Genomic DNA, 16,818 nt, shown 5'->3' with positions numbered 1-16,818 from the left:
GCTACCTGCCTCCCCGTAATCCGCGAGGGAAAACAAAGATCCCGAGCGCGCCGCAGCGCCTATCGATATTCTCAAACTGACATGCCTTTCACGCCTTTGCAGAGCTTTCTGGGTCTTCCATGACCACTTCAGGGACAAGGCTGAAAGGTAGGTCATGCATAGCTTCTGGGAGCTTGGAGTAATAAATCCAAACCTGTCATGGGTTTACTTAACGCGCAGTATTTAATGAATATTCAGTGGTACTTAGTACGAGTGGGGATTGTTGTTTATGTATATTGGTTATTGCGCACACCACGGTGTCACACGCGACGAAATCAACGCACACGACCTTCATCGCCTTCGCTCGCTCTCTGATAACAGCCGCCATATCGCCGGGAATCGTCCCCCCAGGCGCGGTTATGGTTGGAGCGTCAAAAACTCGGATTATTCTCGATGAGCGAACAATTAGACTCAACGCCTCCTTGGCAGTATTATTACGAGTACGCTATCACTTTTATTGTTGTGACAAAAACACATTGCTTTAATCATTACCTCTGTAGTGGTGTTTGCTTAACTCGATGTTCTTTCTATTACATCAAGTTTGCTCAAGTCTTTAGACGCCTCGAAACAAAAGCAGCTAGAGAATGATCGGAATGGTGGCGGTGCAAGTACGAGAAAGACAAGCACTAATAGGGCGCCCGTCAGGCAGGCAAAGTCGGCCAGTACTGCACGGTCAAGGACACCGAGCACCCAGAGCTATCACAGCGAGGACGGCAGCTCCAGGTAAATGGCAAGCGTGCTAACGTTCCTTTCGAGCTAACTTGCCTTTCGAGGCGGATTTGGATCCGAGTGGTTTTAACTGGGTGATTATGAATGTTTGCCACAAAAATCATATCGCGGTCGAATCCGTAATGAACGGCATCGATCGTGATGTTGTTTTTGCGGCCATTGATGAGTGTTGATTACCACCAGCATGAATAAGAAAGTTTTCCCCCAGCCAAACAATAAGCGGTGTTAATTAGTGTGAATTTCCTCATGTACAGTGAGTTTCATACCCGCGAAGAGAATAATATAATCTTTTTATTGACTATTATTACTTACTATTATTGCCTGCTAATACGATCTGTTTTTCTACGTTTTGAAACTTATATGTAGCCCTATCTGAAAAAAAATTCATCTAAGTCAGCATCCAAATCTCAAGTTATTTTCTCTCAAAATGTATTTTGGCTCTGGACCTTGGGAACCGTTGTCATTTAATTCTAGATTTCTTAATTCAAGCATTTAATGGCTCTTTCTAAGTGTGAGAATTATTGCATTCCAAATATGATCATTTTTGGATTGCTGTAAACACACGATGCCATGCGATGTATAACCAGAGATGGGTGACCAACTATCGTAACATGATGTTTTAAAGTGCGTGTTATTAAACCCTTGAATTCTATCAAACTTTGATAGTTTTTATTTTTTTTATTGAAATGTGCGTTAGTTTGTGCGTTCTCGCGTGTAGTATTGTTTATTTTTCGTATTAACACATAATTGTAAGCTATCTTGCACGCTAAGATATTTCTCTTATTTGCCATTCTTTAAGTATTTCCATTTTCTCCTTTCTTTTCTAGGTTTTTATCTTTCTGCTTTCAATGCATTATTTTATTCTATTTAAACCCACCGATACGGACCTCCTTATATCTTTTTATCCTTAGCGACCATCAGCGGCAATATATAACGCGAGACAGGCCATACAACCGTTAATAAACTAGGTTTTGCATAGTATCCCATCCAAAGATAGCGTGCCAAGTATAGTGTCCATCATTTGTTTACTGTAAAGTTTGTGCCATTGCTCCCGTCTTGTTTCCTGCTTGTTATAAGAATAACACGCTATTTGTACTTTATTCTTGATTCAGTTTTATGATTATGTGTTACGTATCAGCAAAAAATGGTTAATGATTGTCCTCGACATAGTTTGAAATACGTTATCGATTCGCTGTCGTCATAGAATCTTTACTAAAGAATTCCCTTGTAGGCTAAAACAATAGAGTGGTTTTCATTAACCCGTGAAACAAAGTGTGATAGTCAAAGGGTAATAGTCAGTAAAACACAAAAGAGAACAATAGAATCAGATCACAAAGTGTAATACGCTTAAGTGTAGTTCACGGGTTAATGAAAATCACTCTAAGATAATTTCGGTTTGAGACCTGAGAAAGAGTATTGTATATTACCCAAGCATTATCGTGATTCAATGTTTTTATTTTCTCAGTCGTTACGGAGTGCCTTCCCGACAGACAGTGGGGGCTGCTAGCGGCGCCTCACGAACCAATCACAGTCAAGGTGAGCCCGCAGTCGCACTCGATGTGCATTTGACTCAAGCTAAAATTATCTCACAATAATCGAAATCTTTCCCCAGGTTCCCGCCATGCTGTCGCATCTCGAGCACAAACCAACTCGTCGGGATACCTGTCTCCCATGGGCTACGGCCGGTCACTTAGCAACATCGACAGTCGCGCCGCTGAGCGAGCCAACATGCGTGCCAAAGCACGGGCAGCGGCTGCCGCCAGGGCTCCCTCGCCCCAGTCTCGCTCCAGCAGGTCTACCTTTGCTAGCCGCGGATACGTCTCTCAACGTAAGTTAGCAGCTTGCCCCCCCCCCCTTACCCTGTTATGCATCGACTCCCTATCACTCGCAAGTGTCGTGGCACGCGCTGAGTGTGTTATTCATAGTCGTTGTGAAGCTGTGAAATAGGGGACTTGCGCTAAAATATCACGTGACTGTTTGGGTGGCAAACCAACGCGCGTTCAGGCTTTTAGCGACAAATAACAGCATCAAAAAGAAACTTATTCAGCGCTTACGAAAAAAAGCCAGAATTTTTTTCTTTCAGAAAAGGTTTAGTTTCATTTGAAGATTTTATTCTTTTGGCGTTCTCTGGTCTTACAAGCGCTGTCTTTTCTGATTTTGATTATTTTGTTTTTGAATTCGCCACCCAGAAAGATCAAGTGATCTCTGAAAAGAGTGTTTTAAGTCTCTCTGTAGGTATCTGTGCCGGCCATCCTTATTGTTGATTCTTGCGTGCACTCATGAACTGTATGGGGCAGTAGGAATTTGAATTTGCCTGTTTTAGCACTCTTTTGGGTATGTCGTAATAAAGTGTTGAATTGCTTTTATAGCAACCAGTCGATCACATTCTCCGGAGAGATTGCTCGCGACTTTCCCGCCAAAAGAGAGAACAGAAGCGTACGTGCACGGGGTGAGCCCGACCAAGACTCGCATTCCGACCCCCAGGTATGACTTGATCGTGTCCGACCCCCAGGTATGACTTGATCGTGTCCGACCCCCAGGTATGACTTGAGCATGTCCGACCCCCAGGTATGACTTGATCGTGTCCGACCCCCAGGTATGACTTGATCGTGTCCGACCCCCAGGTATGACTTGATCGTGTCCGACCCCCAGGTATGACTTGATCGTGTCCGACCCCCAGGTATGACTTGGTCGTGTCCGACCCCCAGGTATGACTTGATCGTGTCCGACCCCCAGGTATGACTTGATCGTGTCCGACCCCCAGGTATGACTTGAGCATGTCCGACCCCCAGGTATGACTTGAGCATGTCCGACCCCCAGGTATGACTTGAGTCTGTCAGAACCCCAGGTATGACTTATGCATGTCCGACCCCCAGGTATGACTTGATCATGTCCGACCCCCAGATATGACTTGATCGTGTCCGACCCCCAGGTATGACTTGATCGTGTCCGACCCCCAGGTATGACTTGATCATGTCCGACCCCCAGGTATGACTTGAGCATGTCCGACCCCCAGGTATGACTTGAGCCTGTCAGAACCCCAGGTATGACTTATGCATGTCCGACCCCCAGGTATGACTTGATCATGTCCGACCCCCAGGTATGACTTGATCATGTCCGATCCCCAGGTATGACTTGAGCATGTCCGACCCCCAGGTATGACTTGAGCATGTCCGACCCCCAGGTATGACTTGATCATGTCCGACCCCCAGGTATGACTTATGCATGTCCGACCCCCAGGTATGACTTATGCATGTCCGAACCCCAGGTATGACTTGATCATGTCCTACCCCCAGGTATGACTTATGCATGTCCGACCCCCAGGTATGACTTGATCATGTCCGACCCCCAGGTATGACTTGATCATGTCCGACCCCCAGGTATGAATTGAGCATGTCCGACCCCCAGGTATGACTTGAGCATGTCCGACCCCCAGGTATGACTTGAGTCTGTCAGAACCCCAGGTATGACTTATGTATGTCCGACCCCCAGGTATGACTTGATCATGTCCGACCCCCAGGTATGACTTGAGCATGTCCGACCCTCAGGTATGACTTGAGCATGTCCGACCCCCAGGTATGACTGAAGCATGTCCGACCCCCAGGTATGACTTGATCGTGTCCGACCCCCAGGTATGACTTGATCATGTGCGACCCCCGGGTATGACTTGATCGTGTCCGACCCCCAGGTATGACTTGATCATGTCCGACCCCCAGGTATGACTTGATTGTGTCCGCCCCCCAGGTATGACTTGATCATGTCCGACCCCCAGGTATGACTTGAGCATGTCCGACCCCCAGGTATGACTTGATCATGTCCGACCCCCAGGTATGACTTGTGCATGTCCGACCCCCAGGTATGACTTGAGCATGTCCGACCCCCAGGTATGACTTGATCATGTCCGACCCCCCAGGTTTGAATTAAGCATGTCCGACCCCCAGGTATGACTTGAGCATGTCCGACCCCCAGGTATGACTTGAGCATGTCCGACCCCCCAGGTTTGACTTAAGCATGTCCGACCCCCAGGTATGACTTGAGCATGTCCGACCCCCAGGTATGACTTGAGCATGTCTGACCCCCAGGTATGACTTGAGCATGTCCGACCCCCCAGGTATGACTTGAGCATGTCCGACCCCCAGGTATGACTTGAGCATGTCCGACCCCCAGGTATGACTTGATCATGTCCGACCCCCAGGTATGACTTGAGCATGTCCGACCCCCAGGTATGACTTGAGCCTGTCAGAACCCCAGGTATGACTTATGCATGTCCGACCCCCAGGTATGACTTGATCATGTCCGACCCCCAGGTATGACTTGATCATGTCCGATCCCCAGGTATGACTTGAGCATGTCCGACCCCCAGGTATGACTTGAGCATGTCCGACCCCCAGGTATGACTTGATCATGTCCGACCCCCAGGTATGACTTATGCATGTCCGACCCCCAGGTATGACTTATGCATGTCCGAACCCCAGGTATGACTTGATCATGTCCTACCCCCAGGTATGACTTATGCATGTCCGACCCCCAGGTATGACTTGATCATGTCCGACCCCCAGGTATGACTTGATCATGTCCGACCCCCAGGTATGAATTGAGCATGTCCGACCCCCAGGTATGACTTGAGCATGTCCGACCCCCAGGTATGACTTGAGTCTGTCAGAACCCCAGGTATGACTTATGTATGTCCGACCCCCAGGTATGACTTGATCATGTCCGACCCCCAGGTATGACTTGATCATGTCCGACCCTCAGGTATGACTTGAGCATGTCCGACCCCCAGGTATGACTGAAGCATGTCCGACCCCCAGGTATGACTTGATCGTGTCCGACCCCCAGGTATGACTTGATCATGTGCGACCCCCGGGTATGACTTGATCGTGTCCGACCCCCAGGTATGACTTGATCATGTCCGACCCCCAGGTATGACTTGATTGTGTCCGCCCCCCAGGTATGACTTGATCATGTCCGACCCCCAGGTATGACTTGAGCATGTCCGACCCCCAGGTATGACTTGATCATGTCCGACCCCCAGGTATGACTTGTGCATGTCCGACCCCCAGGTATGACTTGAGCATGTCCGACCCCCAGGTATGACTTGATCATGTCCGACCCCCCAGGTTTGAATTAAGCATGTCCGACCCCCAGGTATGACTTGAGCATGTCCGACCCCCAGGTATGACTTGAGCATGTCCGACCCCCCAGGTTTGACTTAAGCATGTCCGACCCCCAGGTATGACTTGAGCATGTCCGACCCCCAGGTATGACTTGAGCATGTCTGACCCCCAGGTATGACTTGAGCATGTCCGACCCCCCAGGTTTGACTTGAGCATGTCCGACCCCCAGGTTTGACTTGAGCATGGCTTGCAGTATGACATGTACCCTGCAAACCAGAGGCTCTAAGATTCGTTCGCCTTTTCTACTTTTTAAACTAACAGGGGGCCATTTTACCCTTTGTTCTTGCCTTCATTTCTTCTTGCTTTTACCTTCTGTTAATCTAACTCGCTGTGCCATTAATCTGCTATGGCCTAAAGGTATAAGTAGCCCTTGTGTTAACAGTCTGTTGTGTGATCTCTAGCTTTCGCCTGAATCGTCACTCTAGCTACGAGTTTCTCCCTCCTTCCTCTCCGGTAGACCTCTGCCGCTATTCTACTACCACGCCCTCGTCTCCGCGCCTGTGGGTATCTGCATGGACTTTGCCCGCTACGCTAAGCTCCTAAAGTAAATTACACGCTGTGCAAACTAGGATCTATGTCCTGCGAGACATTTAGCGCGTGCGTGACATGCAGCGTGTGTGACTTGAAGCTGCGTCAATGAATAAGCACCATAGAAATTGATTTTCAATTTATTATTAGAATGTCAATCATCTGCTTCCTTGTACTCTACATACCACAGATAAGTTAGTAGTATTTATGCAGATATTCAACTTCGTGCGGCTTATTTCATGTAGCGTGCGACATGTTTTCTTTTCTGGTTTAGAAATTTATCTTTTTTTTTTTTGGTTGGCCATAGCCTAGTTAGCAGCTTTCTTACTATTATTAACGCTGTTAATCTTTGTCATACGATTCCTCCTTATCCCTTTTCCCCTTCTTATTCTTATTCTTACCACTAACCTAAGACTGACGTTTGTGTTAACTGGTGATCCGGATTTCAGTCGGTCACGCAATATATCTCGCCCCAGCTCGCGTACAAGTTCTCGGTCCAGTTCCCGCGGTCCCAGCCGTGACCCGAGTCCAGAGACGTTACGGAGGGAGAGGAGATTGAGCGAAGGCAAGGGATATTCACCGACCAGCTTACCAATGCTGAAGCGAACCACGCACCTTCACAGTAAGTCAGTGTGAAGCTGGTGAATTAAGCGAAGGCGAGGGATACTCGCCCACGATCTTACCTATACTACTAAATCCGAACGACACGTCAGCTGAGCAAAGTCATAATGTCTTTAGTTCAGTTGGTTTATCAGTCGCTTGTTCCCAGACAGTTTGCAAAAAGCTCTTCTGTCTCTCGCTCGATCTATCAAGACGTTCCGTCATTCTGTTAATGTGGCCTTTCTTGACCGTTTGTAGATTAGTCAGGCAGTGTAAGTGTAGTAAAGTCTTTGGGGTTGCATCACCTAATTGAGTAAAGACTTTGGGGTTCCATCACCTAATTGAGTAAAGACTTTGGGGTTCCATCACCTAATTGCAATCCTAATCTGCAGATCCACCATTATCGCGATCTCATCAGCAGTCCTCGATAGATGACGACGACCCTTCGCTGACAGAGGCAGCCCTCTGGGACTCCTGGGTAAGTAGGTAGAGTGCCTAGGTTACCGTATGGGGGTGGGTGGTGCAGGCCCCTGGGACTCCTGGGTAAGAAGGTGGGGTGCCTAGGTTACCGTGTGGGGGTGGGTGGTGCAGGCCCCTGGGAGTCCTGGGTAAGTAGGTAGAGTGCCTGGGTTACCATGTGGGGGTGGGTGGAACAGCACCTGGGAGTCCTGGGTAAGTAGGTAGAGTGCCAAGGTTACCATGTGTTGGTGGGTGGAACAGCCCCTGGGAGTCTTGTGTAAGTAGGTAGAATGCCTAGGTTACCGTGTGGGGGTGGGTGGAACAGCCCCTGGGAGTCCTGGGTAAGTAGGTAGAGTGCCAAGGTTACCGTGTGGGGGTGGGTGGGGCAGGCCCCTGGGAGTCCTGGGTAAGTAGGTAGAGTGCCTATGTTACTGTGTGGGGGTGGGTGGTGCAGGCCCCTGGGAGTCCTGGGTACGTAGGTAGAGTGCCTAGGTTACCGTGTGGGGGTGGGTGGAACAGCCCCTGGAAGTCCTGGGTAAGTAGGTAGAGTGCCAAGGTTACCGTGTGGGGGTGGGTGAGGCAGGCCCCTGGGAGTCCTGGGTAAGTAGGTAGAGTGCCTATGTTACCCTGTGGGGGTAGGTGGGGCAGGCCCCTGGGAGTCCTGGGTAAGTAGGTAAAGTGCCTGGGTTACCGTGTGGGGGTGGGTGGAACAGCCCCTGGAAGTCCTGGGTAAGTAGGTAGAGTGCCTGGGTTACCGTGTGGGGGTGGGTGGGGCAGGCCCCTGGGAGTCCTGGGTAAGTAGGTAGAGTGCCAAGGTTACCGTGTGGGGGTGGGTGGTGCAGGCCCCTGGGAGTCCTGGGTAAGTAGGTAGAGTGCCTGGGTTACCATGTGGGGGTGGGTGGTGCAGGCCCCTGGGAGTCCTGGGTAAGTAGGTAGAGTGCCAAGGTTAGCGTGTGGGGGTGGGTGGTCCAGGCCCCTGGGAATCCTGGGTAAGTAGGTAGAGTGCCTAGGTTACCGTGTAGGGGTGGGTAGAGCAGGCCCCTGGAAGTCCTGGGTAAGTAGATAGAGTGCCTAGGTTACTGTGTGGGGGTGGGTGGTGCAGGCCCCTGGGAGTCCTGGGTAAGTAGGTAGAGTGCCTGGGTTACCGTGTGGGGGTGGGTGGGGCAGGCCCCTGGGAGTCCTGGGTAAGTAGGTAGAGTGCCAAGGTTACCGTGTGGGGGTGGGTGGAACAGCCCCTGGGAGTCCTGGGTAAGTAGGTAGAGTGCCTTGGTTACCGTGTGGGGGTGGGTGGAACAGCCCCTGGGACTCCTGGGTAAGTAGGTAGAGTGCCAAGGTTACCGTGTGGGGGTGGGTGGAACAGCCCCTGGGACTCCTGGGTAAGTAGGTAGAATGCCAAGGTTACCGTGTAGGGGTGGGTGGGGCAGGCCAGTAAGTTTGGGGTCGCCTTTTCACCCCAAAACCACACCATACGTCTTGTCCTCTTGATTTAATCTGTTTCCCGTGTGTCCCGTTTAGTCCCGCAGTAGTCCCGTCAGACGCAAGTACTCATTCGGCTCCAGCTCCCAGTGCTCCGACGATGACAACGACAGTGACGCGGGTAGCCTGTGCTCGGACAGATCGATGGGGTCGCGGGGCAACCGCACTCTTGGCCGAGCAGAACCTGGAAATGTAAGGATCCATTCAAAACTATCGTTCGCCTTTTTGCACAGAATTAAAAACTTTTACGTGCTCTTGAATAACTTCAACATTTTAAAGTCAATTCAAGAAAGATAAGCCTGTTGTTTCTTTCTACCACCACAAATGAGGACCAGTATCGGGAATTTACAGCATTTTGCGCTTAGGACAGAAATGAATAAGCACCATAGAAATTGATTTTCAATTTATTATTAGAATGTCAATCATCTGCTTTCTTGTACTCTACATACCACAGATAAGTTAGTAGTATTTATGCAGATATTCAACTTCGTGCGGCTTATTTCATTAGCGCCCACGTGATCCGGCACATTGTAACCCGATAACTCGGACATGACGCTCACTCCTATCCGTAATGTGATCGTGAAACTCGAACCGTCTTTCGTGCTCCCGGACTGTTATCGATTTCGTTTGGTTCCCTTTATCGAGATTAAACCATCTCAACCCAGAAATCTATCATTTTTATCATCTTTTGATTCAACGGTCAAAATTCCTTACGACTGTGCGGCTTGCCATAACAACCCGTCAAACCCCTGGCCGCTATTCGCTAAGGGGACCACCCCTCGCTGTGACCACCTCTCATCGCGCTCATCCGTGGTTGATCTCCGCCGGCCAGGCCACCCGGCTGTGTATTTGCTATTGGGTTGGAAAAGAACCTACTGTCCGCCTAGTGTCAGTGCACCCTTGTTGGTGGCGATATCGGTGTTATAACCAGTGTGACGCTCCTCTTATGAAGACAGTTGTCTGTAATTGTACTTGGTAGCTAGCTTACTGATACAAGATGTTCGGTGTCGTGCTAAGAGCTGATCAATAATGGACATGTTTAGCGATTTAGCACAAAGCACGATATTATCTGGTTATCTAGCTGTGCTTCATTTATTTATAAACACAAGACTTCAATTTTTGTAAAGAAAAAAAAACCTCTTCTTACCCTCTCTTCGTTTCCAAGCAATTGTGTAATTTTGACAAATATAAGAAATCTATATTTTTGTGTTTATTTCGCGATAGGTTGGATGTAAATGAGACCTATCAATTATTCATAAGCTCTTTATTATGGTTCCTATCGTTTCCCTGGCGTAATTTAGCTCCATTCAACTTAGCATATCGAAGGGAGAAGGTGTCGAAACGAGTCATGTCAGACCAGCTCCAATGAATTTAACGTCGTCTAGCACACACAAGATGCGAAAAAAGCGGCGAACGTGCTGTTTTTTGCTGGCAATGGCAATCGCTTAGAATGTTTTACTGGGAGACTCTCAAGTCTGTCAGTCGGCGGAATTATATCGTTCAGCCGTGCCACCGTTGGCGTTTCGTTGTGGAGCAGTATGTTTTTTTGAATGTTTACCCGAGGAACCCTGTACAGGAATGGTTATGGTTCAAGCACTGTCGAAGAAAAGGAATAGCGCTTGATGTTCCGCCGACACGGTACTATTTAATGCGAGAGGTAAAATGAAACTCGTTATTTTTTATTTCCTTTCACGGTTAATCTGCTCCTAAGATCAATGAAATTTTGCTTTAGTAAATGTACGGGATATGTGAAATTTAAGAATATTAAACCGATAGAGCGTCAGTTATATCAGAACCTAAATTATTGTATTAACTTAAAATGTAAAAGTTTGTTTTTAATAAGCGGCATTCAATATTTGAATATTTAGTGTTTTGAAATTGCCTGATGGAAATGCTTGTTATTAACTCTGTCTCTTGCTTTTACCTCATCGAAATGGAGAGATATTGTTTATTAATTCAAGTTGAATGGTCTCTAGCTAGCGTCTAGCTAGCTAGTGTTTTATCCAGGATGTAATTTTTTAAGGGGAACTCTCTCGATTCAATTGTGTTTGCTCTTTACGGCTGTTTTTTGAGACAGGATTAATGAAAAAGATAGGAAATAGCCTCGCCTCTTGATAATAATGACGCGGTTTTATTTCTGATTATACTTTGGAGAAATGAAAAAAAAAACTCTTAACGAATCTAACCGATGTTTTTTTATTAAAAGATAATTTATGTTACAAAAACAATTATGAAAAAAAAACGGATTCAAGATTGCCTAACGAGATTTTCGCGAGAAAAACAATATTTAATCGTTTCCGTTGAATCTTTGTCGCCTTTTATTATTTGACTGCTACCCTTGAAATTATTGTTTCAAAAAAAGTTACAAGAACAGTTTAAATAGTAGACAACAAAATATGTAAATCAGCTTTTCTTAGCTTTCTCCTCAGGAAGTTTTCTTATAATCAATGTTTAGAGAGGCCTTGCTGTGTTTGCCATCAGTAAACAGAGTTCTTATGAACTCCTTTCGTCAAGTGTTATCATGATTAATGTTTATTCACTGAATCTCCTTCTTATATCTGCAGGAGGTAGCTGAAATAGTCCGCCTCTGCCACAATAACAACTCGTCCACGGATCGAAGAGATGGTATTAGCGGTCTGCTGGCATTCCTCAAGAGCTCACGCGTTATGAGGTGACTGTACCTTGTTTACTGCATTTTTATGCCCGCCTTACCAAAAGCGTCCTATCCTAGTGCCCTTGTATTTTACCTTTTTTTACTGCATGTTAAGCACCCTACGTTAATGCCTGCCTCACCATAAGCATCCTGTCCTAGTGACCTTGTACAAGTGATTCCTAAAGCGCTACACAACTTCACACACTAGTCGCATCACAGCCCGTCACAGTCCCAGGCGTTCTTACCGGGTTCCCTCTGCCTCCATGAGAACACTTTACATCAGCATAACCCACTGTCGCCATGAGAACACTTTACATCAGCATTACCCACTGCCGCCATGATAACACTTTACATCACCATAACCCACTGCCGCCACGAGAACACTTTACATCAGCATAACCCACTGCCGCCATGATAACACTTTACATCACCATAACCCACTGCCGCCACGAGAACACTTTACATCAGCATAACCCACTGCCGCCATGAGTACACTTTACATCACAATAACCCACTGCCAATATGAGAACACTTTACATCAGCATAACCCACTGCCGCCATGAGAACACTTTACATCAGCATAACCCACTGCCGCCATGAGTACACTTTACATCACAATAACCCACTGCCAATATGAGTACACTTTACATCATTATAACCCACTGCCGCCATGAGAACACTTTACATCATTATAACCCACTGCCGCCACGAGAACACTTTACATCACCATAACCCACTGCCGCCATGATAACACTTTACATTACCATAACCCACTGCCAATATGAGAACACTTCACATCAGCATAACCCACTGCCGCCACGAGAACACTTTACATCAGCACAACCCACTGCCGCCACGAGAACACTTTACATCACAATAACCCACTGCCGCCATGAGTACACTTTACATCAGCATAACCCACTGCCGCCATGATAACACTTTACATTACCATAACCCACTGCCAATATGAGAACACTTCACATCAGCATAACCCACTGCCGCCACGAGAACACTTTACATCAGCATAACCCACTGCCGCCACGAGAACACTTTACATCAGCAATAACCTAGTCGTTTTGTATGTTGTAGTGATCGTTTTGTATGTTGTAGTGATCTTTTTGTATGTTGTAGTGACGTAGAGCTGAGCAAGATAAAGGACTGTCTCACAAGGTTATTCTGTGACCCTAATAACAAGGTACGAAAAATAACTATCGTAGCAATGCATCATGGGTTTCTTGCGCTGGAGTCTCTAATTTGCATATTGTAAAGGTAATCGTACGGTTTTTGAGCTTAAATTGGAAGTAATTTGCACAATTCAGTTTTTCAAAAACTCAAATTGCACGTGCCGTCTTTGGTAAATGCAATTTGACCTTCTCAAAAACTAAACTCACGAACTAGAGATCGTAATATTACCTTTTGATGATATACATGGCAAAATTTTATAGAAATTGAAACAGCAACATTTACTTTCCTATGATTTGATTGGTTCACATTTTTGTAAGCCAATCAGCGACCAGCAATACTGCACTGAATTACCTTTTTTTCTGCACTGAATTACCTCTTTTTCTGCACTTTTCTGCACTGCTTTCAGCCAATCAGAATCGAGTAATTTTGTCATGTATATTATAATCCCTATACCAAATAACATCCAGGGTTCAAAATAGCTATTTTAAATCTGCTAGATTTTGCTGGCTCTCTGGTGGTGAAAAGAGCCTGCACTCCCAAATTTTGAAAGGGAAATACAGAAAAAAGAGCCGGCAAAAACCAGAAAAGAGCCGGCCGCTATTTTGAACCCTGACATCTTGCTGACCCCTGATCCCGATGCCTTCAGGTGTATAGCGCGTTCCTGGACGCCCTCTGTGAGTTCATCGTGGTTCACAAGGTGGATTTAAATGACTGGTTATTCGTATTGCTGTCTCGTCTACTCATCAAGCTGGGTACCGACATCCTCGGCTCCATGCAGTCCAAAATTGTCAGGGTCCTTGATGTCATCAGGTATTTACACGTGGGAAATACAATACGGGTCTTAGAACTCTGATCATCATTTTGACCATGAGGCGTCATGGCAATATTTTGCCATACACTGCCATGGTGTGCTATGGCTTGCCACACTTTGAGTATAGCACGTCATGGCAATGTTTTGCCACCGATGACTTGCCGGCGTTAGGTGCCGTTGGATAGAAGGAGGAGTCCACCTTCTATGTATGTGTGCTGGTCCACATACCACTATTTCCTCATTCGTGTTTTATTAATTGTATGTCGTTCCATGCAGGGACTCATTCCCGTACGATCTTCAGTTCAGCATCCTAACGCGTTTCATCACGGACCAGACACAGACGCCAAACCTCAAGGTGATCCCCAAATTTATTAATCACTCCGTTACTGCGTTTGTTAATATAGAAGGTAAAATGAAATAATACTACATAAATTAACATTACTCAAACTTGAAAATTCATCAAATGCTTGTTTAAAAAAGTGTGATTTAAAAGTAGCATAATGACTTTGATTTCGTATTAAAAGAGGAAGATCATTCCATACTTTAGGAGCAGACGGTCACCAAAAGTCTTTTTTGTTGTTGTTTAAGGCTGGGTTCGTGTAAAATGCTAAAAATTATTTTAATTTAGTGTCTTGTGAGCACTTGCCTCAGGCGAAGATCGCCTGTATAGCGGAGGATCACTAATGTTCTGTGTCCCTTAGGTGAAGATTGCCGTCCTTCAGTACCTTCAGGGCCTGATCTCCCTTATGGATCCCAGCGACTTCACAAATTCTGGAGGTAACGCCCTCTTTGCTCATACTTTTAACCATATCCACGTGGTTTGCGTTCGCGTCCAAAAACTATCAGAGTACAACTTTATCACTGCGGATCTCACTATTCGTATGATTTCGAACAGACACACTGCGTTGTAGTTATTTACATACCCAAACCGTCGCCATGGCCATGATATCACCAATCTATGAATTCTGACTCATTTTTTCTCTAATATAGTTTGCTTCGATCTTCAAACCGATCGTCGGTCATGATCAAGTTCAATAGCTCCAATAGCTTTTTGCCATTTTAATAGCTCTAAAAGCTTATCCAAAAATATCGACTAGAAAAAAATGGCGCCTACTCGACTTCAAAATGTCTCGGCACTAGATCGAGGCTCAGATCAAATAGTGGCGCGCGCTGTTTGTTCGAATTTTCCGGTATTAAGTGCGCGCGCGCGCCACAGTTGTACAAGAAAACACAGCAAAAGGCGCGCGTAAAAACGCGTCAACTCTACGCCCCTCTGTTGTGAAAACGGGGTCGGTACCCCTATTTTTTATTACATTTTTTGAAAGCCCTTAGCTTCAATATTGTTTATGCCAAGTTTTAAAAAATTCTGGGTTGTAGAACTATTTCAAGGGAATTACCTTAATATAATCAATATATGATCCTGACACTTATTTTTAATTACTAGTCACAATCACCTTTCGGTCGTAGAACTGCCATTTTGCAATTGCCATTCGCCATTCGCGCTGACAACCTTGATTCAAATGGGAGCATCACGGGAACAGGTGTGCTCGGGAGTGAAAGTCTTTTCAGCATTGTGCCCTGTCCCTTTTTCAAACATTTCCTTCAAGTGCGTTGTGCGTTGACTTGGCAATTTTGTGTCTTAGAAACTCGCCTGGCCGTGTCGCGGATCATCTCGTGGACCACAGAGCCCAAGAGTGCCGATGTGCGCAAGGTACGATCTACAGCCTGCTCACAGCTCATCGGTTTTCAATATCAAACTCTAGAACTTGCCATGGAGTTCTCATGATGTGTTTGTGCATTATGTTTTCCTGCGAGGGTTTTCCCTGTACGTTTATGGGATTACACCCGAAAAGGAGATTTGGTGATATGTTAGCCCCATGCTGTCATTTTACCGCAGAATTTTCAGAGCATACTCGTGCATAAAACGTCAACAGATGAGAGTCCTAGTAATAGTCTACAGAGTGTAGTAATCAAGCCAGCACAAAAGACAGTATTAGTTGTTGAATACGCAAAAGCATATTCCACGCCGATTATTAATGAATACTATGTATTATCATGAACATAGTTCTCATTCTTTTTGTGACGCTCAAAAGCATAACATTTTTCTAACCCAAATCCTATTAATTTTCTCTTATAGGAGTCCGCGGCCGTGATCGTTGCGCTGTTCGAGTTGAATACACCAGAGTTCAGTATGATGTTGTCCGTTCTTCCAAAGTCATTCCAGGTGAGTGTGACATGTTGCCAAAAGTAGTTATACATCCAAGCGCGGTCGCCATCTTGGATTGAGAGTAATGTTCTCTTTGTTCACGTTAGGACGGCGCAACTAAACTGCTTCACAGTCATCTAAAAAGCTCTACACAGTCGCCCGAGGTAAGGATTATAACTGGTTTGGATACCATCTCGGTAGCTAGGCCACATTAGTTACTAATTTGTTTTGCCTTAGGCTGCTCCATCGTCTCGCGGTTCCACAAGCAGTCAGGGCTACAGCACAGCATACGACGAGACCGACAACGCCTCCACCACCTCGGAGCGCCCCAAGCTACGCCTGGGGTACCGCAGCATGTCTTCCAGCTCCCTAAAAGCCGAGTCTGGCAAGGCAGAGCATCCTGACGAGGAGACCGCCGCAGTACACAGCCCCGAGATTAGACACACCCTGGATCACCACTCCAAGATCCCCACGCATCGCGCGACCGCGCAGAGCCCGCGAGGGCAGACTAAGGTCGGCGTGAGCCCACGAGGACATCTGCACCGCGATAACAGTGGCGAGGGCGAGGGCTCGACGGACTCCCTTGACAGCAGGCATGGATCCCCATTCGGCTTGCGCTCCCATGGCTCGCAGCACGAGGACGCGCCTAGCGTATCATCTGGGTATAACAGCGATGATGTGGGTGCCGGTGTAGCCGAGGGCGCGTCTGCACCTCGCGCCACTGTGCATGAGTACGACCCCAAGCAGTACCAGGACTCGCAGAACGACTTCCACCCGGTACGTGACATGATAGCATAAAAGTCGACTGGCAGGTCACCAGTCTACAAGATATGGATAGCGCGGAGGGGGGGGGTACCCACCTGTTTGCATGCGTGACTTTTTGTGTTAGGAGGAAGGGTGAGGGGGATGAGTTGCCTTTTGGTTAGTACTGAAGGAGGAAAGTTGGTGAGTTGGC

At 46.9% G+C, this 16,818-nt stretch overlaps 1 protein-coding gene across 6 annotated transcripts in view; it reads left to right on the top strand.

Annotated features, from left to right (window-relative positions):
- LOC5516839 (CLIP-associating protein 1-A) overlaps positions 1–16,818 on the top strand; it is a 33,201-nt gene that overhangs the window by 12,027 nt on the left and 4,356 nt on the right. For 3 of the 6 annotated variants that reach the window (XM_032386760.2, XM_048724408.1, XM_032386764.2), the window contains 18 exons: positions 103–147; positions 580–762; positions 2,234–2,304; positions 2,381–2,596; positions 3,138–3,252; positions 6,347–6,445; positions 6,923–7,095; positions 7,466–7,551; positions 9,048–9,200; positions 11,573–11,679; positions 12,793–12,856; positions 13,493–13,656; positions 13,934–14,012; positions 14,359–14,434; positions 15,301–15,368; positions 15,795–15,881; positions 15,971–16,027; positions 16,101–16,640. In XM_032386760.2, coding sequence (XP_032242651.2) covers positions 103–147; positions 580–762; positions 2,234–2,304; positions 2,381–2,596; positions 3,138–3,252; positions 6,347–6,445; positions 6,923–7,095; positions 7,466–7,551; positions 9,048–9,200; positions 11,573–11,679; positions 12,793–12,856; positions 13,493–13,656; positions 13,934–14,012; positions 14,359–14,434; positions 15,301–15,368; positions 15,795–15,881; positions 15,971–16,027; positions 16,101–16,640 — 2,383 coding nt within the window. The remainder of the gene's footprint in view (positions 1–102; positions 148–579; positions 763–2,233; positions 2,305–2,380; positions 2,597–3,137; positions 3,253–6,346; positions 6,446–6,922; positions 7,096–7,465; positions 7,552–9,047; positions 9,201–11,572; positions 11,680–12,792; positions 12,857–13,492; positions 13,657–13,933; positions 14,013–14,358; positions 14,435–15,300; positions 15,369–15,794; positions 15,882–15,970; positions 16,028–16,100; positions 16,641–16,818) is intronic. The other 3 variants (XM_032386761.2, XM_032386763.2, XM_032386762.2) reach the window with 3 other exon arrangements.

This window comes from Nematostella vectensis, chromosome 2 (assembly GCF_932526225.1).
Source record: "Nematostella vectensis chromosome 2, jaNemVect1.1, whole genome shotgun sequence".
Lineage (NCBI taxonomy): Eukaryota > Metazoa > Cnidaria > Anthozoa > Actiniaria > Edwardsiidae > Nematostella > Nematostella vectensis.
This window is presented reverse-complemented; position numbering and strand designations above follow the sequence as displayed.